Source organism: Zalophus californianus, chromosome 16 (assembly GCF_009762305.2).
Source record: "Zalophus californianus isolate mZalCal1 chromosome 16, mZalCal1.pri.v2, whole genome shotgun sequence".
NCBI classification, from domain to species: domain Eukaryota; kingdom Metazoa; phylum Chordata; class Mammalia; order Carnivora; family Otariidae; genus Zalophus; species Zalophus californianus.
The window spans coordinates 26,774,936-26,799,211 of record NC_045610.1 but is presented as its reverse complement, the minus strand read 5'-3'; the positions used below and the strand labels follow the sequence as shown (position 1 = coordinate 26,799,211).

Sequence of the window (24,276 nt, the reverse complement as noted above, 5' to 3'; positions counted from 1 at the left end):
GACTATACCAATTTACATTCCCCTAAACAGTGCACATGGGTTCCCTCTTCATCACATCCTCACCAATACTTAGTATCTTTTATCTTCTTGATGATAGGCTTTCTGGGCACCTGGTTGGCTTAGTTGGTAGAGCATGTGACCCTTGATCTCAGGGACATGAGTTTAAGCCCCACATTGGGCGTAGAGCCTACTTAAAAAAAAAAAAAGATACAGGCTTTCTAACATTTATGAAGTGATACCTCATTGGGGTTTTGATTTGCATTTTTCTGATCATTAGCGATGTTGAATACCTTTTCATTGTACCTGTTGGCCATCAGTAGGTTGTCTTGAAAATATATCTATTCAGATACTCTGCCCATTTTTTAATCAGATTCTTTTCTGTTGAGTTGTAGGAGTCCTTATATATTTTGGATATTAACCCCTTATCACATATAGAATTCATAAATATTTTCTCCCTTTGGGTAGGTTACCTTTTCGTTTTTTTTGATGGTTTCCTTTGCTATACAGAAGCTGTTTAGTTTGATAGAATCCCACTTGTTTATTTGCTTTCATTACCTTTGCCTTTGCCATGGTGTCCTATCAAAAAAAAAATCATTGCCAGGACCAGTGTTAAGGAGCCTATCTCCCTGTGTTTTCTCTAGGTGTTTTATGGTTTTTGAATCCTTTATTCAAATCCTTTAATCCATTTTCAGTTGATCTGTCTGTATGGTGTAAGATAGGGGTCCAGTTTCATCTTTTGCATGTGGCCATCTAATTTTCCCAACACTATTTACTGAAAAGACTGTCCTTTCCCCATTGTATATTTTTGGCTCCATTGTCTTAAATTAATTGGCCATATAAGTGTGAGTTTCTTTCTGGGCTCTCTATTCTTTTCTAGTGATCTATGTGTTTGTTTTTAAGTTAATTCCATACTGTTTTGATTACTATAGCTTTATAATGTTCTTTGGAATCAGGAAGTGTGATGCCTTCAGCATTGTTCACCTTTGTCAAGATTGCTTTGGCTACTCTGGGTCTTTTGTGGTTTCATACAAATTTTGGGGTTGTTTTATTTTATTTCTGTGAAAACTGCCATTGGAATTTTGAAAGGGATTGCATTGAGTCTGTAGATTACTTTGGGTAGTATGGACATTTTAACAATATTCCTCTAATCTGTGAGCACAGACTATCTTCCCATTTGTGTGTTCAATTTCTTTCATTAGTGTGTAATAGTGCAAATATAAATGGGATTGTTTTCTTAATTTCTGTTTCTGACACTTCATTATTAATGTATACAAGTGCAACTGATCTTTGGGGTCACCTGGCTGGCTCAGTTGGAAGAGCAAGCAACTCTTGATCTTGGGGTCATGAATTTGAGCTCCACCTTGAGTGTAGAGATTACTAAAAATAAATAAACTTAAAAGGGGGGGGGGGCACCTGGGTGATTCAGCCACTAAGCATCTGCCTTCAGCTCAGGTTTTCATCTCAGGGTCCTGGAATTGAGCCCCACATCGGGCTCCCAGCTCAGTGGGAAACGTGCTTCTCCCTCTGCCCCTCCCCCTGCTTGTGTTCTCTCTTGCTGTCTCTCTCTGTCAAAAAATAAATAAAAATCTTTAAAATAAAAAAAGGAATGCAACTGATTTTTGAATATTGATTTTGTATCCTGCAACTTTACTTAATTTGTTTACTTATTAATTCATTTATTCTAATAGATTTTTTGGTGGAGTCTTTAGGATTTTCTACATATAATATGTCATCTACAAACATAGTTTTATTGTTTTCCTTCTGAGTGAATGCCTTTTTTTTTTTTTTTAAAGATTTTATTTATTTATTTGAGAGACAGAGAGTGAGAGATAGCATGAGAGGGAAGAGGGTCAGCGGGAGAAGCAGACTCCCTGCTGAGCAGGGAGCCCGATGCGGGACTCGATCCCGGGACTCCAGGATCATGACCTGAGCCGAAGGCAGTCGCTTAACCAACTGAGCCACCCAGGCGCCCCTGAGTGAATGCCTTTTGTTCCTTTTCCTTGCCTAATTGCTCTGGCTAGGACTCCCGGTACTATTTTGAATAAAAGTGGTGAAAGTGGGCATCCTTGTCTTGTACCAGATCTTAGAGAAAAAGCTTTCAGTTTTTCACCATTGAGTATGAAATTAGCTGTGGGCTTGTCGTATGTGGCCTTTATTCTGTTGAAGTACATCCCTTCTATACCCACTTTGTTGAGAGTTTGTATCATGAATGGATGCTGGATTTTGTCAAATGCTTTTCTTGCATCTGTTGAGATGATCGTATGATTTTATCCTTCATTTTGTTCCTGTGGTGTATTTCAGCCATTGAAATTGTATATTAAATCATCCTTGCATCCCTGGAATAAGTCCCAATTGGTGAGTGATCCTTATAGCACATTGTTGAATTCACTTTGCTAAAACTTTTTGAGAACTTTTGCATCTGTATTCATCAGAGATACTGACCTGTAATTTTCTTTGCTTGTAGTGTCCTTGTCTGATTTTGGTATTGGGATAATGCTGGCCTTGTAAAATGAGTTTGGAAGTGTTCTCTCCTCTTCTGTTTTTTTGGAAGAGTTTGAGAAAGATTGGCATTAGTTCATCTTTAAATGTTTAGTAGAGTCCACCAGTGAAGCCATCTGGTCCTGGACTTTTGCTTGTTGGGAGGTTTTTGAGTACTGATTCAAACTCCTTACTAGTAATTGGTCTGTTCAGATTTTTTATTTCTTCATGATTCAGTCTTGGTAGGTTGTAGATTTTTAAGAATTTATCCATTTCTTCTAGGTTGTCCAGTTTTCCAGTGTATTACTTAAGTCTTTTTTTCTTGGTGAATCTAGCTACAGGTTTGTTTGTTACATTTATTTTTTCAAAAAACCAACTTGGTTTCATTGATCTTTTCTATTGTCTTTTTAGTCTCTATTTTATTTATTTCTGCTATGATCTTTGTTATTTCCTTCCTTCTACAAACTTTGAGCTTAGTTTGTTCTTTGTGTTCTAGTTCCTTGAGGTATAAAGTTAGGTTGTTTATTTAAGATCTTTTTTGTTTCTTAATGTAGTCATTTATCATTGTGAATTTCCCTCTTAGAACAGTTTTTGTTGCATCCCTTAAGTTGCGCTATGTTGTGTTTCCAGTTTCATATATCTCAATAGTTTTTTATTTTACTTTTGAGTTCTTCTTTGACCTATTGGTTGTTTAATAGCATGTTGTTAAATCTCCACCTATTTGTGAATTTTCCAGTTTTCTTCTTTTAATTGATTTCTAGATTCATACCATTGTGGTCCGAAAAGATGCTTCATACAATTTCAGTATTCTTAGTTATTAATACTTGCCTTCTCTCTCAAAAAAAAAAAAAGAGGCATCTGGGTGGCTCAGTTGGTTAAGCATCTGACTCTTAATTTTGGCTCAGGTCATGATCTCAAGGTCATGAGATCGAGTCCCGTGCTGGGCTTCATGCTGGGCATGGAACCTGCTTAAGATTCTCTCTCTCCTGGGCGTCTGGGTGGTTCAATCGGCTGGGCATCCAACTCTTGATTTTGGCTCCGGTGGTGATCTTGGGGCTGTAGGATTGGGCACCATGTGGGTATCTGCACTCAGTGCGGAATCTGCTTGACCCTCCCCCTCCCCCTCTGCCCCTCCCCCTGCTTACATGAGCACGTGTGCTCAAGCGCTCTCACTCACGCACTTTTTCTCTCAAATAAATAAAATCTTAAAAAAAAAGATTCTCTCTTTCTCCCTTTCCCTCTGCCCCTCCCCATCCACAACTCACTCTCTCTCAAAAAAAAAAAAAAAAAAAGCTTATTTTCTAATATATGATCTATCCTGGATAGTGTTCCATGTGTGCTTGAGAAGAATGTGTATTCTGCTGCTTTTGGATAGAGTGTTTTATAAATGTCTATTAAGTCTAACTGGTTTTACAAAGTATCATTTAGTTCTAATGTTTCTTTATTGATATTCTTTCTAGATGATCTATCCATTGACAAAAGTAGGGTTTTGAAGTCTCTTACTATTATTGTATTGCTGTCTGTTTCTCCCTTTAGATCTGTTAATATTGCTTTATATATTTAGGTGCTTGTATGTTGGTGCATAAATATTTGCAGATGTTATATTTTCTTGTTGGACTGACACCTTTATCATTATACAATGGCCTTCTTTGTCTTTTATTACAGTCTTTGTCTTAAAGTCTGTTTTGTCTGATGTAAGTACAGCTACCCATGCTTTGTTTTGGTTTTCATTTGTGTGGAATATCCTTTTCTATCCTTTCATTTTCAATCTGTGTGTGTCTTTAAAGCTAAAGTGAGTCTCTTGTAGGTAGCATATAGATGGGTCTTTTTTTAATCCATCCAACCACTCTGTGCCTTTTAATTGGAGAATTTAATCCATTTACATTTAAAGTAGTCATTGATAAGTATGGATCTTTTCCATTTTTAAAATTGTTTTCTAGCTGTTTTGTAATTCCTTTGTTCCTTTCTTCTTTTGCTCTCTTTTATGATTTCATGATCTTCTATAATGGTATGCTTATATTCTTTTCTCATTTTTTTGTGTATCTACTATAGGTTTTTCCTTTGTGGTTATCATGAGGCATACATAAAACATTTTATATTTAAAACAGTCTGTCTCAAGTTGATAACACCTTAGGTCCAAACACATTTTAAAGCTCTACATTTGGGGCACCTGGCTGGCTCAATTTGTAGAGCATGTGACTCTTGATCTTGGGGTCATGAGTTTGAGCCCCATGGTGGGTATAGAGATTACTTATATTAAAAAAACACAAACTAACTTTTAAAAATGGTTAATCTAAATGACCATTAATTTTAAAAAATAAGCTCTACATTTTTACACTATTGTCACATTTTGTTTTTGATACCACAATTTTTGTCTTTTTGTCTGTGTACTCATTAGCACATTATTATTATAATTATTTTTGCTCTTTTAAACTTTATACTAGCTTGTAAGTGATTAACCAACTTTCACAATATTAGATTATTCTGAATTTAACTATGTACCTACCTTTATCTTCAAGATTTATATTTTAACTTGTTTTCCTGTTATTGATTAGCACCCTTTTGTTTTAGCTTACAAAAATTCCAAACTCCTTCAGACTCTGCTTGTCTGAAAAACTTTCCTCTTTGCTTCAGTCTGGACAGTTTTGCCAGGTAAAGTATTCTTGATTGGCAGGGTTTGTTGTTGTTGTTGTTTTTCTTTCAGTACTTTGAATGTATTGTGCCATTCTCTTCTGACCTACAAAATTTCTGTTGAAAAATTTGCTTATAGTGTGATAGGGGTTCCATTGTAAGTAACAAGTTGTTTTTCTCTTGCTGCCTTTGCAGTTCTCTCCTTGCCTTTAACTTTTGGCAATTTAAATATAAAGTGTCTTGGTGTGGGTCTCTTTGGATTCATCTTATTTGGAACTCTGGATGTCTGTTTCCTTTCCCAGGGAAGTTTTCAGCTTTTATTTCTTCAAATAACTTTTCTTCCCCTTACTCTCTCTCTTCTCTTTCTGGGACTATACTGTGAATATTTGTCTATTTAATATTTCTCCAAATTCCCTTAAGCTATCTCACTCATTTTCATTCTTTTTTTTTTTTTTTTCTTTTCTGCTCTGATTGGAGAATTGTACTAATCTGTCTTCAAGCTTGTTGATCCCTTTTTCTGCATCATCTAGTCTACTGTTGAACCCCTCTATTGAATTTTTTAGTGCAGTTATTGTATTCTTCAGCTCTGTGACTTCTGTATGGTACTTATATTTTCTATCTTTCTTGAAATTCTTGCTTTGTTCCTGCTTTGTTCTCCTGATCTAAGTGAGCATATTTATGATCATTATTTTGAACTATTAGGTCATTATTTATCTTCATTTCATTAAGGTCTTTTTCTGAGGTTTTATCTTGTTCTTTTGTTGGAACGTATTCCTCTTTTGCTTCATTTTTTGTGACCATCTGTGTTGGTTTCTATGCAATAGATAAAATATCCACCTCAGTCTTGAACAAGTGGCCTCCTGTAGGAAATGAACTGTATCTTTCAACCCTGCCTTAGCTTTTAGTTGTCTGTCAGTCCTTTGTGACTGTGTCCAAAGAGCCTTATTTGTTCTTAGTGTCTCCTAATAATTGAGGGTGTGCCAATACCTGTCAGTGTCCATAAGAGGAATAGCTTAGCACCTAGATGCATGCTGATTGGAAAATGGACCCTCAGACAGCAACTTTTAATGTATGCAAACATACCTCTTTCTGGAGAAGACAGACGGGCGTTACTCTCTGCTCTCTCTGTACTGAGTCCTGGGAACGTAGTCAACTAAGAACTGTTTCTGTTTGGTACCATCCTGTTAAACCCACAAACACAAGCCTCACTGGCTACCAGACCCAGGCAATCAAGGGATGTGTACCCTGCAAGGCAGCCACAAAAGCTGGGGCGCCAGAGGTTTGCACAAGCTCTTTTCTAGAGACACCAGTGATGGGGGGCAGGGCAGATACGGTGTTCCCTGGCCTCTGCAATCTCTGGAAAGGATTGCCGTGGGCCCCCATGTGTGCTAAATTAGAAGCCTGCTGGGGCGCCTGGCTGGCTCACTTGGTAGAGCATGTGACTCTTAGATCTCAGAGTCGTGAGTTTGAGCCCCACGTTGAGTAGAGAGATTACTTTAAAACAAAAAGAAAAAAGCAAAAGAAACCTGCCCCTCAGGCCAAAGCTTTTTGGGTAAACAAATAGACCTCTTTCATAGAAAGACTGAGGATTTCTGTCCGCTGCATCTGCACTGTTCCTTTGGTGAATAGGCAGTTAAGGACTATTTCTCTCTTGCAGTCTCCTTCTCTTTGAACGTAAGCCCCACTGGCCACTGGAGCCAGGCAATCAAGGGGGATCCCTGGCACAGGAAGTGCAAGATCCAGGGCACCAGACATGTCCATAAGCTCCTTTTTGGTAGATCCCAGGAACCTAAAAATGGGTAAAGGGACAGTGTGAAGATGGTACATGCCAGCCTCTGCAGCTCTGAAGAGTTTGCAGTCGGCTTCTAGATACTTTTTTTTTTTTTAAAATTTTATTTATTTATTTATTAGAGAGCAAGCGAGAGAGAAACAGCGTGAGAGGGGAGAGGGTCAGAGGGAGAAGCAGGCTCCCCGCTGAGTCAGGAGCCCAATGTGGGACTCGATCCCAGGACTCTGGGATCATGACCTGAGCTGAAGGCAGTCGCTTAACCAACTGAGCCACCCAGGAGCCCAATACGTTTGTTTTGTTTTTTTTAAAGTCTTTTATTTTATTTTATTTTATTTTAAAGATTTATTTATTTTGAGAGAGTGAGAATGAGAGAGAGAGAGAGAGAGCACATGAGAGGGGGGAGGGCCAGAGGGAGAAGCAGGTTCCTCGCTGAGCAGGGAGCCCGATGCGGGACTCGATCCCGGGACTCCAGGATCATGACCTGAGCCGAAAGCAGTCACTTAACCAACTGAGCCACCCAGGCGCCCCAATACGTTTTTTTTTTTTAATGATTTTATTTTTATTTATTTGAGAGAGAGAGAGAGCACGAGCAGGGGGAGGACAGAGGGAGAAGCAGACTCCCTGCTGATCATGGAGCCCATCACAGGGCTGGATCCCAGGACCTCAAGATCACAACCTGAGCCAAAGTTAGACGTTTAATCAACTAAGCCACCCAGGTGCCCCTGGATGCATTTTAGATTAGAAGCCCATCCCTCAGGCCAGAGCTTTTAAGATAAGCGAATAGTCTTGTTTTTTGGAAAGATTGGGTGTTTTAGTCTGCTGCCTATATACTGGGTTCCGAGGTGTAGCCAAGATGAGTCCATGTGCTTAAGAACATGGGCTTAAGAACTGTCTTTTAGTTTGGCCTTGTGGGTCTTGTGGACATAAGCACTGTTGGCTTTCAAACCTAGATGTTTTGGGGGTGCATCTCACATGGAAGTCTTAAAAGATAGGGTGCAAATATGGGTTTGTGGGGGGCCAAACCCTTCATTCCTCAGGAAGACACAGAATTGTGCTTTCTCTCCCAGTTGTAGGTTGTCTCACTGGAGGTAGGTTTTATGGTGAGCTGTTTCCAAGCTTCTCCTATCCTTTTGATGTGGGTTTTTTTTTTTTTTTTTTTTCTGGCTCTCCTGATGTGTAGGAATAGCTCAGCTAATTTCTGGATTTCTTTCAGAGAGAGCTGTTCTTTATGTAACTATACATTCTGTGTGTATGTGGGAAGAGGTGAGTTCAGGAGCCTCCTATGTCACCATCTTAAATCAGAACTCTGTAATCTCTTAAAAGTTCTATCTCAGGGCACCTGGGTGGTTCAGTTGGTTAAGCATCTGCCTTTGGCTTGGGTCATGATCTCAGGGTCCTGGAATCAAGCCCAGCATCAGGCTCCCTGCTCAGCGGAAAGTCTGCTTCTCCCTCTCGCTCTCCCTCTGACCCTCCTCCTTGCTTCTGTGCTCTCTCTCTCTGTCTCAAATAAATAAAATAACATATTTAATAAATAAATAAAATAAAATATTTAATAAATAAATAAAATGTTTAAACAAAAACAATTTCTAAATCTCCAAGTTTTTTCAAAATAAGTTTGCTTTGCTTTGCTTTTATGAAATGTGTTTATGTGATGTATTCTGTTTGCACCATTATAGAATTTTACCTTGATATCCAATTTAAATAGAAATTCTAGGGGCTCCTGGGTAGCTCAGTCAGTTAAGCATCCAACTCTTGGTTTCGGCCTAGGTCATGACCTCAACGGTTGTGGGATTGAGCCCCATGTTGGGCTCTATGCTCAGTGTGGAGTCTGCTTCAGATTCTTTCTCGCTCCCCCCTCTGCTCCTTCCCTCTCACATGCTCTCTCTCTCAAATAAATAAATAACATCTTAAAAAAAAAAAAGACATTCCAGGGATCATCTCTGATGTAACAATGTAAAAGCCATAAATTTGATATTAAAACATTTCATTTTCCGTAGTTACTGCACAACTCTGATCACTTTTTTTGGTAAGTGTATGTGCATTTTGTAATCCGGCATTTTATAGGTACTAAATTTAAAATTTATTAACTACTTACTACTGTTGTAATCACTTTATTTCATCAAGTTAATATCCCTACTTTTGCTTGTAATTCTGGAGTTTATTTCCTTACAATCTTCACCTCATAAGCATGTTTGAGTCCATTATAATTCAAAAACAGAATAGAGGGGGGCTTGGGTGGCTCAGATGGTTAAGCGTCCGCCTTCCACTCAGGTCATGATCCCAGGGTCCTAGGATCGAGTCCCACATCGGGCTCCCTGCTAGGCAGGGAGCCAGCTTCTCTCTCTGCCTTGCCTCTCTCTCTCTCTCTCTCTCTCTCTCTCTCTGACTCTCATGAATAAATAAATAAAACATTAAAAAAAACAAAAACAAAAAAAAACCAGAATAGATGATATATGACTCTTGAAAATATACCTCATTTAAAGGAGACTTACTTAAAAAAATAAAAATAAAGGAGACTTACTTAAATATGTAATGTTAAAGCATAGCAGCTGCATTATTGATATTGCTGAGGAAGTTAAAAGTAAGATAAAATATTTTGCTCACTTGAATTCAATGAATTAATCTACATTTTTATGTGAAAATAACCCATAAAGAACCCTGATCAAGGGTAGAAAATTGCAATTAGGACATGTTTTAGTCTGAAAGATTTAAAGATTATGAGTTATATTTCATTGCAGTTTCTATGATGAGAATTAATTGTACCCTTTAATTGTGGTATTTATTATGTTTAATATGACTTCAGTGTAGAAAATTAATTTAGTTACATGGTTATTAGGATCTTAATAACAAGTTACTATTTCAGAATGATTGTCCACAATGCTGAAACAGCTTATATTAAGTCATCATTACTCTTTAGCTCCATATCTAGTTAATAGAGTATTACTTCCTTGACACAACATATTTGACTAGGGCCAAGGAACTAACAGTCATTTTTAGATGGTGAAAGAACTTCAAAAATACAGTATATTTTAAATTCCCTTTATATATGAGGAATTATTATTGAATCCATTGCTCTGTGGTTTTAATATTATCTGTGGAGCCACTTCAATACCATCCCAAGCTAAGCAGAAGTTTTAACATATTATGGATTAAGAAGGCAGATAATTTACAAAATTGTAATCTATAAAATCGTTCACCATTTATCATCACATTGATAGTAATAGGTCTTCTCAAACTAACATAAGCTATTAACCAAATACATAATTATCTCCAGTAATACTGCATTCGTTTAACAGGTTTAGGTATTTTTTGTTGCTTTTAAAGAGATCTTGAAATTTCCTGTGATCACTTATGAAAATTGAAATAAGTGTACTGTTGCCATTTGAAGATAAATGTTATTTCATGTGTTTAAATCCATCTGGTATCTTTAGATTCAAAGATTAGTATTTTACAAGCTACTTATAATTATCCATACAGTTTCTCTTCTCCCTTTTTTTTTTTTTAAAGATTTTATTTATTTATTTGACAGAGACAGACACAGCGAGAGAGGGAACACAGGCAGGGGGAGTGGGAGAGGGAGAAGCAGGCCTCCCGCCAAGCAGGGAGCCCAACGCGGGGCTCGATCCCAGGACTCTCGGATCACGACCCAAGCCAAAGGCAGACACTTAATGACTGAGCCACTCAGGCGCCCCTCTCTTCTCCCTTAATCATAAATATTTTTCTTAGGAAAGAAGTAAAAGTAGTGCAGGAATATTCGTACTTGAAGGCTTTATCTGTTTTTTCTTTATTAATCCTTAAAGTCTCAGTGATAAGAAGGATTTATTGTAACATTGCCTCATTTGTCTTGTAGTTATTGGGGAAATGCTCCTAGTGTCTCTCATTCTTAATTTCAGAAGCATGGTTAATTAAATATATAATCACAAAAGGTGGGAATGGGAATGATAATTTTACTTGTATTTTATTTTTTAAAAAGTCGAATGAGATACATGGTTACAAATTGTAAATGCATGCTGCTTATTTAGGTAGAACTAGAGAATAACACTTTCAGGCATTTAAATTGTGAAATAGGGAAACGTTGTGAAATGTGAATCCAGAGAAATGAAACTATTAAAAGGAATTTGTTTTTAGTTGTACAGATTTTTTTTTTATGGAAGAATGACAATTGAGGAAGTAATCAAATTGAACTTGCTACATTGTTCCCACAAATACACCAAAACCCTTAAAATGAGATACTAATTTCCTTTGATATTTAACTTGAATTTTGAATGCCTAACATATTAATTTGTTAAACTTTATCTTTAAAAAGTTGTTCATTATTGGTGCACTTATTTTGGCTAATTTTTTTATTTGCTGGCCTAACAAGAAGAGCAAATTATGTTTGGAAATGATTCTTTTAAACTTTAGTAAAAGAGGCCTTTTTTGGCTGCTGTTGAGAGGGGGTTGTGTGGTGGGGGGGCGTGTAAGTTGGGTTTATTGTCAAATGATATACCTACCATACAATTCTATTTTAAAAGCAAGCAGAAATATAAATAAACATATACATAGACAATGTTACTTTAAAATCAACAGGATAAAAAAGAACTTTCAAATATGTAAATAATTTAAAAGTACTGAAGTTATTTTTAAAAAACTTTTAAAACTACAGAGCAACAAAATACAATTCCATTTAACATGTAGAACATTTTAGACAATAAAAGAATGATGTTTTCAATAAAATTATGTCAATAAAGCCTTTAGAGCCATATCAGTAAGTTTTAAATATATGGCTTTAAGTGAAATAAGTTTAAAATAAAAACAACAAAATATAGTTGTATTTATGAAATCTAAACATGAGTTACTATCATAAAATATTTTAGATTTGATGCAGATACTAGTACAGTGCTTCCCTGAGGTTTTTTTCATTACACGGCAGGGGAAAACATCGAGAAAATATTCCCTCAAGCTGCATATTCTGCTACTATTGGTTTCTTGTAATGAAAACAAGTGTGCAGACTTCATATTAGTTGAATTTAAATAAACGTTTATGGATTGTTTAGTATATAAATGTAATTTTAATTCGGAGAATATTGTGAAAGTCCTGGAAAATAAATTACAGGAACTGAAAGTAGCATGGTCACTGTGTGTGTTAAACACATAATAAGATTTATGAAATGCATTTTCAGTAGACAACTTTCAGACTTTTTAAAAAGTAAAACTTCCCATTAAAAAGCCACTTAATTTTTTTTCCTTGTAAGACACGCAAGCTAAAAATTAATTTAAAAAAAAGAGAGGTTTCTACTTCATTTATTTAGGTAAAGTAATTCTTTCTCCTCAAATGAAAATTCTTACAGTACCCTTAAGGATAATTGATAAGGGGCACCCAGGCATCTGAAAGGACAAGGAGTCTATTTTCCTTTGTTCTTATCTAATTTATGTTGAATAAAGAGATTCTGCCCCAGAGGGTTAAAATTATTTTCAGGATGTTTTTACTTTCAGGATGTTTTTAAGAACGTGGTGATTCCATGAACTTCTGTAGGCTTAAATATTTTCATTGTTTTGTATATTAGGTGATCTGCATAATGTTTAATCTTTCTTTCTTTTTCTTTTTTTTTTAAGGTTTTATTTATTTATTTTTTTAAGTAATCTCTACACCCAACACGGGGCTCAAATTTACAACCTCAGGATCAAGTCACATGCCCTACTGACTGAGCCAGCCATATATCTTTTTTTCTTTATATAAGCCAATTGGTATAGTCATACCTCTTTTCTAATTTAAATCTGTATGGAGGTGCCTAGCTGGCTCAGTTGGTAAAGTATATGACTCTTGATCTCAGGGTCATGAGTACCAGTCCCACATTGGGCATAGAACTTACTTTAAAAGAAAAGATTAAAAAAAAAAAAAAAGTGTGTGTGTATGTATCATTATAACAGAAAAAAATCAGTTTTAAATGATGGCACTATCATAGTTCTTGGTTTAAATAAATATAAAATTCTAAAGCCTTTAGGGATGCCTGCCTGGGTGGCTCAGTCGATTAAGCATCTGCCTTCAGCTCGGGTCATGATCCCAGGGTCCTGCATTGGTCTCATTGCTCAGCAGGAAGCCTGCTTCTCCCTCTGTCTGCCACTCCCCCTGCTTGTGCTCTCTCTCTTTCTCTCTTGACAAATAAATAAAATCTTTGAAAAAAAAGAAAAAGATTCTAAAGCCTTTAAATTAAGATAAAAGAAAACAGGACACAAAACTTTATTTTTTTTAAAGATTTTTTATTTTTATTTGTTCATGAGAGACAGAGAGAGAGAGAGAGAGGCAGAGGGAGAAGCAGGCTCCCAAGGAGCAGGGAGCCCGATGCGGGACTTGATCCCAGGACCCCGGGACCATGACCTGAGCCGAAGGCAGATGCTTAACCATCTGAGCCACCCAGGCGCCGAGGACACAAAACTTTAAATAAAACACTTTGTTGATCTTTTCTATATTATGCAAGAAAAAATATTTTTTTTGCTGTAATTTTACATATTGAGGACTACATAAATGGTAAGATAGAAAAGTGTTGGGCGCCTTGGTGGCTCAGATGGTTAAGCATCTGCCTTCAGCTCAGGTCATGATCCCGGGGTCCAGGGATCGAGTCCCGTATCAGGCTCCCTGCTCCTTGGGAGCCTGCTTCTCCCTCTACCTCTCTCTCTCTCTCTCTCTCTCTCTCTCTGTTTCTCATGAATAAATAAATAAAATCTTTAAAAAAAAAAGTGTTCCCACATATGTCCCACTTGGGAAACACATTTATAAAAAGTGTGTTGTCTTTAAAATAAAATTTTTATAGACTTTTTTCTTTGTTTTACTTTTTCTTAGAAATTGAGTACCATCTTACCACTCATTAAGATGGATTTGCTCTGAAGATAGCAAGGGCTGTAAAGGAAGGCATTTTTCCGAATTTATATTTTTAAATCTTGGGCTGTAATAGTTAAAATTTCATAACTCATTTATACTCTAATAGTACTGTTTGATATTTTTAAAATTCAAAATATATCTATTAATTATGGCTTACCAGTTTTTATTTAGTGCTTCTAATGAATTACAGTTTAATGACTTGGGGATTGATTGTGTAAATTATTAAAAATAAATGGAATTGTAATTTGTTTTAAAATAAGTTATATAGGAAAACTGGTTTCATTATATATTAAACAGTTTTTAAATCAATAAGATCAGGGAGCCCGATGTGGGGCTTGATCCCAGGACTCCAGGATCATGACCTAAGCCGAAGGCAGACATTTAACCGACGGAGCCACCCAGGTGCCCGAAAGGGGAACCCTCTTTCACTATTAGATTTTATTTATTTATTTGACAGAGAGAGAGAGACACAGCGAGAGAGGGAACACAAGCACGGGGAGTGGGAGAGGGAGAAGCAGGCTTCCCATGGAGCAGGGAGCCTGATGTGGGACGCGATCCCAGAACCCTGGGACCATGACCTGAGCCGAAGGCAGATGCTTAACCGACTGAGCCACCCAGGCGCCCCTGGTGTAGCCACTTTAGAAAACAGTATGGAGATTCCTCAGAAAGTTAAAAATAGATCTACCCTGCACTCCTACAATTGCACTACTAGGTTTTTTTTTTTTTTTTTTTAAGATTTTATTATATGACAGAGAGATAGAGCATAAGTAGGCAGAGCAGCAGGCAGAGGCAGAGCAGGGAGCCTGACATGGGACTCGATCCCAGGACCCTGGGATCATGACCTGAGCCGAAGGCAAACACTTAACCAACTGAGCCACCCAGGCGCTCTGCACTACTAGCTGTTTACCCAAAGGATACAAAAATACAGTTTTGAATGGGTATATGTACCACAATGTACCATTATAGCATTATCAGCAATAGCAGCATTATCAGCAAGAGCCATGCTATGGAAAGATCCCAAATAGCCATCAACTGATAAATGGATAAAGAAGATGTAGTGTGTGTGTGTGTGTGTGTGTGTGTGTGTGTGTGTGTGTGTAATGGGAATATTACTCAGCCATCAAAAAAATGAAATCTTGTCATTTGCAATGACATAGATGGAGCTAGAGTATATTGTGCCAAATGAAATAAGTCAGTCAGAGAAAGACAAATACTATATGATCTCATTCATATGTGAAATTGAAGAAAGGAAACAGATGAACATATGGGAAGGGGGAAAAGAAAAAGAAAAGAGGGAAAGAAATCATAAGAGACTTTTAACGATAGAGAAAAACTAAGGATTGATGGAGAGAGGTGGGTGGGGATGGGTTAGATGGGTGATGGATATTAAGGAGGGCACTTGTGATGAGCCCTGGGTGTTTTATGTAAGTGATGAATCACTGAATTCTACTCCAGAAACCAATATTGCACTGTGTGTTCACTAACTAAAAAATAAGAAAACACTTCTATCTTCATGGAAGAAAAAAATCAATAAATCAATAAAATCAGTGTTTCACATTTAATGCAATAGATGCTGCTGGCCTAAGAAGAAAATTAATCTTTAATTAGAAATCTGAATAAAAATAGAAAGTTCTCTCCATTGCAGTAGTTCAGTTTGTTTAAAAGTATTAAATCTTGGGGGCTGGCTCGCTCAATTGGTAGAGCATGCGATTCTTGATCTGAGTTGTGAGTTCAAGCCCCACATTCGGTGTAGAGCTTACTTTACATAAGTATATATATACTTATATTTATATATAAAATCTGATTATAGTTGACTTACTGAAAAAGGAAGACATCCCAAAAAGAAAAATTCTGTCTTTGGAAATAAATTGTAAAATTACAAAACTGCATTGTAGAATTTAGTTAATGATTGACTTTGAGAGCCGATATATTTGAACTTGAAAGTGTTTATCTTAACTATTAATATTTTTTAAGATATACCTTATTGGTTTAATTCCTTTGACTTTCTCACCATCCTCAACAAGTAAGTTGGAGGGAATTTGTTTTTGTTTTGTTCTGTTTGGTTTTTAGTAAGCTCAGTGCCCAACTTGGGGCTTAAACTCACCACCCTGAGATCGAGAGTCCCATGCTCTATCAATGGAGCCAGCCAGGCATCCCCAGATTGGCACTTTTAAGGGAAAAAAAAAATACATATATGTGTGTGTGTGTGTGTGTGTGTCTATCTATATATATAGATATATATAGATATAATTGTAGCATCAACATGAAGGAAAAAGAAAATCATGGAAATACGCTAGCCAGCCAAATGCATGTTTCAGCATGGGAGATAGCATAGTGAAATAAAAAGAGCACTGATTCAGAGTATAAAGGATCTGCTCTATTACACTGCATGATTATTGAAAGGCTCAAGTAAAACATTTCTGAAAATATTTCATAAAACTAGCACAAGCTGTGAAATGTAAGATGTCATTTTGCTTTGGGGGGTAATAAATGCTTATTCAGTTATCGCCACATAACTGTTTTTTTCATCTGACTGGTGATCAGCAGAGGTCTTCATTGACTGTCTTGAAAAATCTTATGATTTTCGACCCTGATGTTAATCAGGGAGTGAGTCTGGCAAGTAGTAGAAGGAAAGAGAAAGAGACAAATGTGATAGGTCAGTATTTCCAAAAGAATGAGTTGGTTTGGGGTGCCTGTGTGCCTCAGTCAGTTGAGTGTCTGACTCTTGATCTCAGCTCAGGTCTTGATCTCAGGTTGTGAGTTCAAGCCCCACACTGGTCTCCATGCTGGGGTGTGGAGCCTACTTAAAAAAAAAAAAAGAATGTGTTGGTTCATACTTAGTGTATAACCTTTTGTTCATCCCTAGATAATCCAGAGATAATCTGAAAAATAAAGTAACAGTGTTTTGGCTTATGCTTGAATTGTGGTAAAACGTTATCTTTAAGAGTATAATTGTTCTATCAAGATTTTTATTTGCATATTTTCTAGTGCAACCTGTGATTTTTTTTTAATCATTCATCAAAAGCAATGATTAAGTGAATCAGGTTGTGAGATATTTAATATTATAAATCCTATAAAGAGCCATCTTTCATTCTTCCTTATACTTTTCATTAATGTTTTGATTATCCTCCTTTTATACAGGACTTTGCTTCCCGGGCTAAACTGGCAGTTCAAAACCTAGTACAGAAGGTTGGCTTTTTTGGAATTTTGGCCTGTGCTTCAGTAAGTGAATTGTATTAAAAGTGAGAAATTCCAATAAATGGTAGATTTATATTTTGATCCAGTTTGTTTTTAAAGACAACACACTAGGAAGAAAATAAAGATGACACACTTGAGTGAACAAAAATGCTATCACTTTTAATGAGTATGTAGTTTTATTAATCGTTCATCTTACTCATCAAATGAGCTGTTTCTGTTGGATAAGTTCATATCTTGTTTATTGACTTTAAATATTTCATCTTGCCATTGATGACTTCGGACCTAAATGGCTTGTTTCAGTAAGAATACAAGAGCAAAAAAGAAAGAAGATTCATCCTTTCCATGAAGAATTTATCAAATGAAGTGGATTTAACCAAATAACAATGACTTCTTTCTTTCCAGAGTTATAGATAAGTAGTCTTTTTCCAGAGTTTCAAGCATTAGTTGTAAGGAAGAATTCATATCAAACCTGTCTTAAGGGATATTTACAACTATCAAGGTAATTGAAACCTCTCGGGCAAAGTTAAGTGCATCTTTGGCTACAGTGAACTAAGAAGCCACATATGTCAAAAATGGAGCTAATATCTCAAACTGTAGTTTGTGAAATTGACATTCCTTCATTAGTCGATGTTTATCCTGGTCCTTTTCTAATATAATAGAAACAGTTATATTTGAAATGGAACAGTTTGAACAGAGTTTTCTTTGGTAGCCTATACACAATTTTTGGCAGTTTGGTGGTAGATTTGGCCAGTATAACTAGGTGCACCTAGTTGATATGATAAAAACTGCAACTGTAAGTATAATTCACAAAATTATTGTCTACTGACACACAGCTCCTTTATCAATTATGTACTAGAATGTGAATTCATCTTTGAGTACTCCTCCCTTAGCAGAGCACCTGGCCAAAAAAGAGGACATTTGGTGCCAAAATTTCTAATGTGATGTGAACATTCTAGATATACTGTAAAATACACATGTGCCTTTGACCCTGGCAATATTAGAAATTTTCATAATCTAATTTTTCTTTTTAATGTAGAAGCTCTTTTTCATAATATTGACCTCAATTATTTAAGCCATTTATATTATAGCATGATATAGTAGAAAGAGAATTGGCTTTGGCATTCCTAAACCAGTTTTGCCTCTTATTAACTCTGTAACCTAGTCAAGTTACTCTTTGAACCCTAGTTTTCTAATTTTTAAAAAAGGGCAATAAGACACTGCTCTTAAAGGCTGATGTGAGGATTTAATATATGTGAACTAACACAGTGCTTAGAACATAAATGTTCCTCCATTTTTTATTGTTATTTGTCAGCTACGATTCAGTCACTGAGTGTTTGGAATAAAGAGGTGAAAGATACTCCCTTTCCTCAAGGATCCTGAAGTCTAGTGAGGGAGACCATTGAAATACAAGGATAAGTTGAAAGTGCCATGGAAGTCAGCAGAATGGGGATTAAGCTGAGAGGCCTAATGCATAATAATGTCCTTACTTCAGAGGCTAAGCGAACAAGCATGGGAGCCACATTGCCTGAGTTGAAATCCTGCTTTGCTGCTGAAATCCTTCTATCCTGAATAAATTTTCGAAACTGTCTGTCTCACTTTTCTGTAAAGTGAGTGTAATGATATCATATAGCATTGTTTTGGGATTAAGTTGACGATGTAGAAACTTCAGAAAAGTACCTAACAAGGCAAAGCATTCAAGAAAAATTAGCTTTCGGGGCGCCTGGGTGGCTCAGATGGTTGGGCGTCTGCCTTCGGCTCAGGTCACGATCCCATGGTCCTGGGATCAAGCCCCATGTCCACCTCCTGGCTCAGCAGGGAGCCTGCTTCTCCCTCTCCCTCTGCCTCTCCCCCTGCTCATGCTCTGTGTATCTCGAATGAATAAATAAAATCTAAAAAAAAAAAAAAGATAGAAAAGAAAAATTAGCTTTCATTATTCCTGGGGAAAACACAGAGTACCTTCAATTTATTAAAACAAAAAATAGTATTCTTTGGCACTCATCTATCCCTGTGTCCTCACTGCTGAAAATACACTTTCTATACTAGTCTGTCTTCTTTATATTTGACTAGGAATATTGATAGATCAATTTGGCCTTCTAGGAACTTTTTTCTAGAAAATTTTTGATACTTAAAGTGTTGAAAGCATATATACTTCATTTAAGTTTATTAATTATTTTATTACTAACATTCAAACTAAGATAAATAAAACTTCTAGTTGAGGGAACATTTCAAAGCTACTTAGTAGTTCATTTAATCCCAGTCTTCCTTTCTGTGTATTTAGTCAACAGTTGAAAAAAAAGAATAAATAACATGCACATGAAACAATAAATTCACTGATTATGCTCTTCTGAGGGTATACAGCATACACTGAGGTGTCCAACATGTTTAGCAAATTCTAATTTTTAATCTCTGCTTTACATATCTTATATACTTTAATTTCTATTTCAACATGAGATAGAGCCTGATAATAAAGGAAAACAAAATTGTAATCCATGGAATTATGAGGGTCACATGAGAAAATATAAAAAATGATTGATGTAAAGCTGTGCAAATGGTATTGTTATTAACATGATTATAAGACAGATGAAATTGCATAAAACATTTGAATTTGGATGAGAAAAACAAAACTGAGTTATTGAATCCAAGTGTTACAAACAAAAGAATATTTGAATTCTAATTTAGTCATGTAATTATTTTTAAAAGAACATATGTGACAAATATCTTTTAAACAAGTAGGCTTTTCTTTTAAATTTCAAAAATGAAATTTTATAAATTAATTGGCTTCTGAATGGTTCTGCCAACTGCCACAAGGGCAGAGTGCTTCTATGGGAGAAAAATGGGTGAAGTGCTCAAAAACAGCTTGTGGTTTCTTTGCATTTCTACATGAAATTGTCTTTCAGCATTCTTGAAATGTGGGAATGTTTGGAAAAGGTATTTGTTGTGAATCACTTCTTTGTCTGGGACTGAGTATTCAAAACATCTGAATCTATGTGCTCATATTTCCACACTTGATTTTCTTTTTAAAATATATTTACACAGCCCCACAGCCTTGGACTGTCATGCAAATGATGAGATATGTATGTGCAAAATACAAACTGAATTTTTTTATGTTGAAGAATAAAAGCACATCTACATATAAATGTATTTGTAATTTTTATAATTACAAATTTTATAATGCTTGCTGTATATATGTGAGTACTTTCTAGATAATATTCTTATTTCAAGCTGAAGATTTTAGAACCCTAGTAACTACTGAAATAATCTTAAGGCTTTTTCTTCATTTATACCTCAACTTAGACACAGCTACAAAATGGCAAAGTATCTGCTGAATGGTATTAAATTCCTGCAGGTCCATTGGTTTTATCCAATTCTAATGTGATTTTTTTTTAAAGTATATTTATGGGGTGTTAGCTATAAGTAGTACAAGCAACAGGACAGCTGGGTTTGCTTTGAACAGCAACCTGAAGTGAATATGAGACCCAGCTTACAGAAACAATACTTGCCTAACCTTCTGAACAGTCTGTTATTGATCAGGGAACCTGTACCTGTCTTTGCAATCAAAGCAAGGCTTAAAGCATGATTCCACATACCTGTAGGTGATAAAATTAAACTGTTCCTTGGATTATATATTTTAACTTTTTTTTTTAAATAGATTCCAAATCCTCTATTTGATCTGGCTGGAATAACATGTGGACACTTTCTTGTACCTTTTTGGACTTTCTTTGGTGCAACTCTGATTGGAAAAGCAATAATTAAAATGCATATCCAGGTAAGGATACCCTCTGATTCACTGCCTAATGATGATGAGCCCATTAAAAGGCATTAAAACTTAATTCCTTTGCTCATCCCAATATGAATTGGTAATATTTTGGTTCTGCTTCTGTTAGTTGGTATCTTACTTGGGTATTTAACCATGGAAAGTCATTTGGAGGTTAGTGAATTTGGTGCTGGTTTTCCCTGTCCCTACTGGAAAATTGTGCCCCTTTAAGACTTTTCTCCTTGTTTTCTTTCTTTCCTTCATTTTCCTCTCTCCTTTCCTGTCTGTCGTTTTTTTTTTTTTTTTAAGATTTTATTTATTTATTTGAGAGAGAGCGAATGAGAGCCAGAGAGCACGAGAGGGAGGAAGGTCAGAGGGAGAAGCAGATTCCCTGCCGAGCAGGGAGCCCGATGTGGGACTCGATCCAGGGACTCCAGGATCACGACCCGAACCGAAGGCAGTCGCTTAACCAACTGAACCACCCAGGCGCCCTCCTGTCTTTCTTTATTTCACTTTTTGCCTTGTGAAACTCTTCATCCAAGACTATTATCAAGCAAAAATAGGGAAATGCACATCACTTTCACATACATAGTCCAAAAATGTCATATTTTTACTGACCCATGAGCTGAGAGAAGACGGCCTTTCGCTAATTCTACTTTTCTTCCATACCCCCCAATAATACTTTCTCTCAAGGCACCAATGTCCTTTACAGAAAGCCAGCCAGATGTTAGTGTGAGAGAGAATGGGGAAGAAAGGGGTCTCTGAAGAGGTGAAGAGCTGTGGGTTGTGGTTAGAGAAGTGAGAATCTGCTATTGTTCCAAGCCAGTCTTAACAAAAACCCTAGGATAGATGTATGTATGTGTGTATATATAAGTCTGTACACACACACACACACACACACACACACACACACGTATATGAACAGAGGAGAGAAAATTAAGGGAAATGAGTATGTGCTTCTAGAACTGTGATATGAATTGTTTCCTTTTAAAAGGGCAAATCTCACTAGGAGAAAACACAATTAACCTGAAAAGAATTTCTTAACCAGTGAGTTTTGCAGCACAGAGGCATTCACCAAAGGAAAGGCAAGAGCGGTGCCCTGGTATGATGACTTCAAAATTAAAAGCACCTTTGTCCCAAGTTTCTTAACACCTCTCTACCTTCAGTTCTTAGAAGAGAATGAAACAAGAAAACTTCAGCTGCTCCCACCTGCCCAGTTTCTAATGTTAGATTTTGGCATTTGGGTTGAGTTGATTGAGCCTGTCCTCTACTTCCCTGCGTGAGAATCACTCACGACTCCAAGGACACTCCTCCTTCAAGGAATATATCTTCTCCCACTTACATTAAGTATATTGTTCCATGAAATGAGTTTTTTAATATTGGAATGCTAGTTACTTTGGTAAATATTACAGTACCATATTAGAATTTTTCAAATAGGGCCACCTGGGTGGCTCAGTCATTGGGCGTCTGCCTTCGGCTCAGGTCATGGTCCCAGGGTCCTGGGATCGAGCCCCGCATCGGGCCTGCTCCGCGGGAAGCCTGCTTCTCCCTCTCCCACTCCCCCTGCCTGTGTTCCCTCTGTTGCTGTCTCTCTCTCTCTGTCAAATAAATAAATAAAATCTTTAAAAAATAAATAAAATAAATCTTCTTAAAAAAAAGAATTTTTCAAATAATAAAATACTATGGCGAGTAGTAAACTATTTTGCAGTGTATCAAGATCATTTTTTCTGGGGCGCCTGGGTGGCTCAGTCATTAAGTGTCTGCCTTCGGCTCAGGTCATGATCCCAGGGTCCTGGGATCGAGCCCCGCATCGGGCTCCCTGCTCCATGGGAAGCCTGCTTCTCCCTCTCCCACTCCCTCTGCTTGTGTTCCCTCTCTCGCTGTGTCTCTCTCTGTCAAATAAATAAATAAAAATCTTTTAAAAAAGTAAAAATTAAAAAAATAATTTTTTCTTTGATCTTTTCAATTCTTTCTGGGGAAGAAGGAAGCTATCATTTTGCTTTTTAAAAATTAATAATTATCCCTTGAAAGTATTAATACCTAAGAAACAATAATTATTATTATTTTTTTAAAGATTTTATTTATTTATTTGACAGAGAGAGAGCACAAGTAGGCAGAGTGGCAGGCAGAGGGAGAGGGAGAAGCAGGCTCCCCGCCGAGCAGGGAGCCGGATGTGGAGCTCGATCCCAGGACCCCAGGATCATGACCTGAGCCGAAGGCAGCCGCCCAACCAACTGAGCCACCCAGGCGCCCCAGAAACAATAATTCTTTTAATTCCCTTCATAATAGCCACTTTTCTGAGAATCTGGAAGCTTTATGCACCCAGCTTTGTGTAGTAACTTTCTTTATAAATTATAGTAAAATTTATTATGCTAAGAGTATTCTATAGTGATGGGCATTCAACTTACCAGGTTTTTCACTGCAGAATATTAAAAATAGTATATTTTTTAAACATTCTCAGTTTTTTTCAAGTTACGATAATGCTTAATTTTTTTATATGGCACTTTACACTTTAAAGCACTTTGTGTTTGTGAGCTGATTTTATTATAATCCTCGGATAGAGAAATGACTACTCCCATTTTATAATTGTCAAACTTAGAAGGTTAATAAGTAAAGTAAATAACAGCTGGAATTTGAACACATGTCTTTTGGCTTCAAGTTCAGTGTTCTTCCCATTCTTTTACATTGCCTTCTAAACTATAAATTATTTATGTGATTAAGGAAACTGAATTGTTTAAAGCCTGCTATTTATCAGGACCTATGCCAGGCAGTGTGCACTGGTCATCTCAGAACAATCCCGTGAGATAATTATTATCCATATTTCATAAATAGGAGAACTGAGTGTTAGAGAAGATAAAATACATGGCTAAAGCCCTGGAATTCAAACGAAACTCTGTAAATTCAAAGCTATACCCTTTATGTGTGTGGAAGGAATAAAAGAAAGCCAAAATCTTTTTGTTTTTGAAAGCAGAGAATCTGAGTTCCTTCACTAAACTGAGACCATGGGATATGTTTGCTGTGTTCCATTGTACCAGGGAGACATACTTTATAAAGGCATGTCACTTGATGTACATCCAGATGTAGCTCAGGGTGACAAACATTTCTCATTCTTTGGGTAAACAATAGTAGTGTGTAATATAAATGTTTTAACTATTTCTGAAGTAATCAGAGGGAAACCACACACAGATTTTTCTGTAATCTAATAGTAAACCTATCTTCTGGCTCTTTTCTCGTTTTCTTCAGCCTAAAGTAAACAGCCAAAAATATTATTTTTGATATCTTGCTATTTGTTAAACTTCCCCTAAAAATTTCAAAGTAGCCCACTGATAATATTAGATTGGGATTTCCAAAGTCAATGTACTCAATACTGCACATACCCTATAACTTACTTACCATGTGTATTGTTTATTGCCTCTTTACCTTTCCACCACAGACACATACACAGAAATAAATATAAGCTCCATGAAGGTAGAGAATTTTGTCTTTGACTCACTGAGGTATTTTAGTGCCTAGAATATCATATGACATGTAGTAGACGTTCTGTAAATTTTTTTTTAAGATTTTATT

At 36.5% G+C, this 24,276-nt stretch overlaps 1 protein-coding gene across 5 annotated transcripts in view; it reads left to right on the top strand.

Moving 5' to 3' along the window:
* VMP1 (vacuole membrane protein 1) overlaps positions 1-24,276 on the top strand; it is a 135,921-nt gene that overhangs the window by 88,003 nt on the left and 23,642 nt on the right. For 3 of the 5 annotated variants that reach the window (XM_027624645.2, XM_027624646.2, XM_027624647.2), the window contains exons 8-9: positions 16,899-16,979; positions 20,605-20,721. The exons of 1 other annotated variant lie outside the window; for it this stretch is intronic. In XM_027624645.2, the coding sequence (XP_027480446.1) occupies positions 16,899-16,979; positions 20,605-20,721 (198 nt within the window). The remainder of the gene's footprint in view (positions 1-16,898; positions 16,980-20,604; positions 20,722-24,276) is intronic. One more of the 5 variants, XM_027624649.2, reaches the window with a different exon arrangement.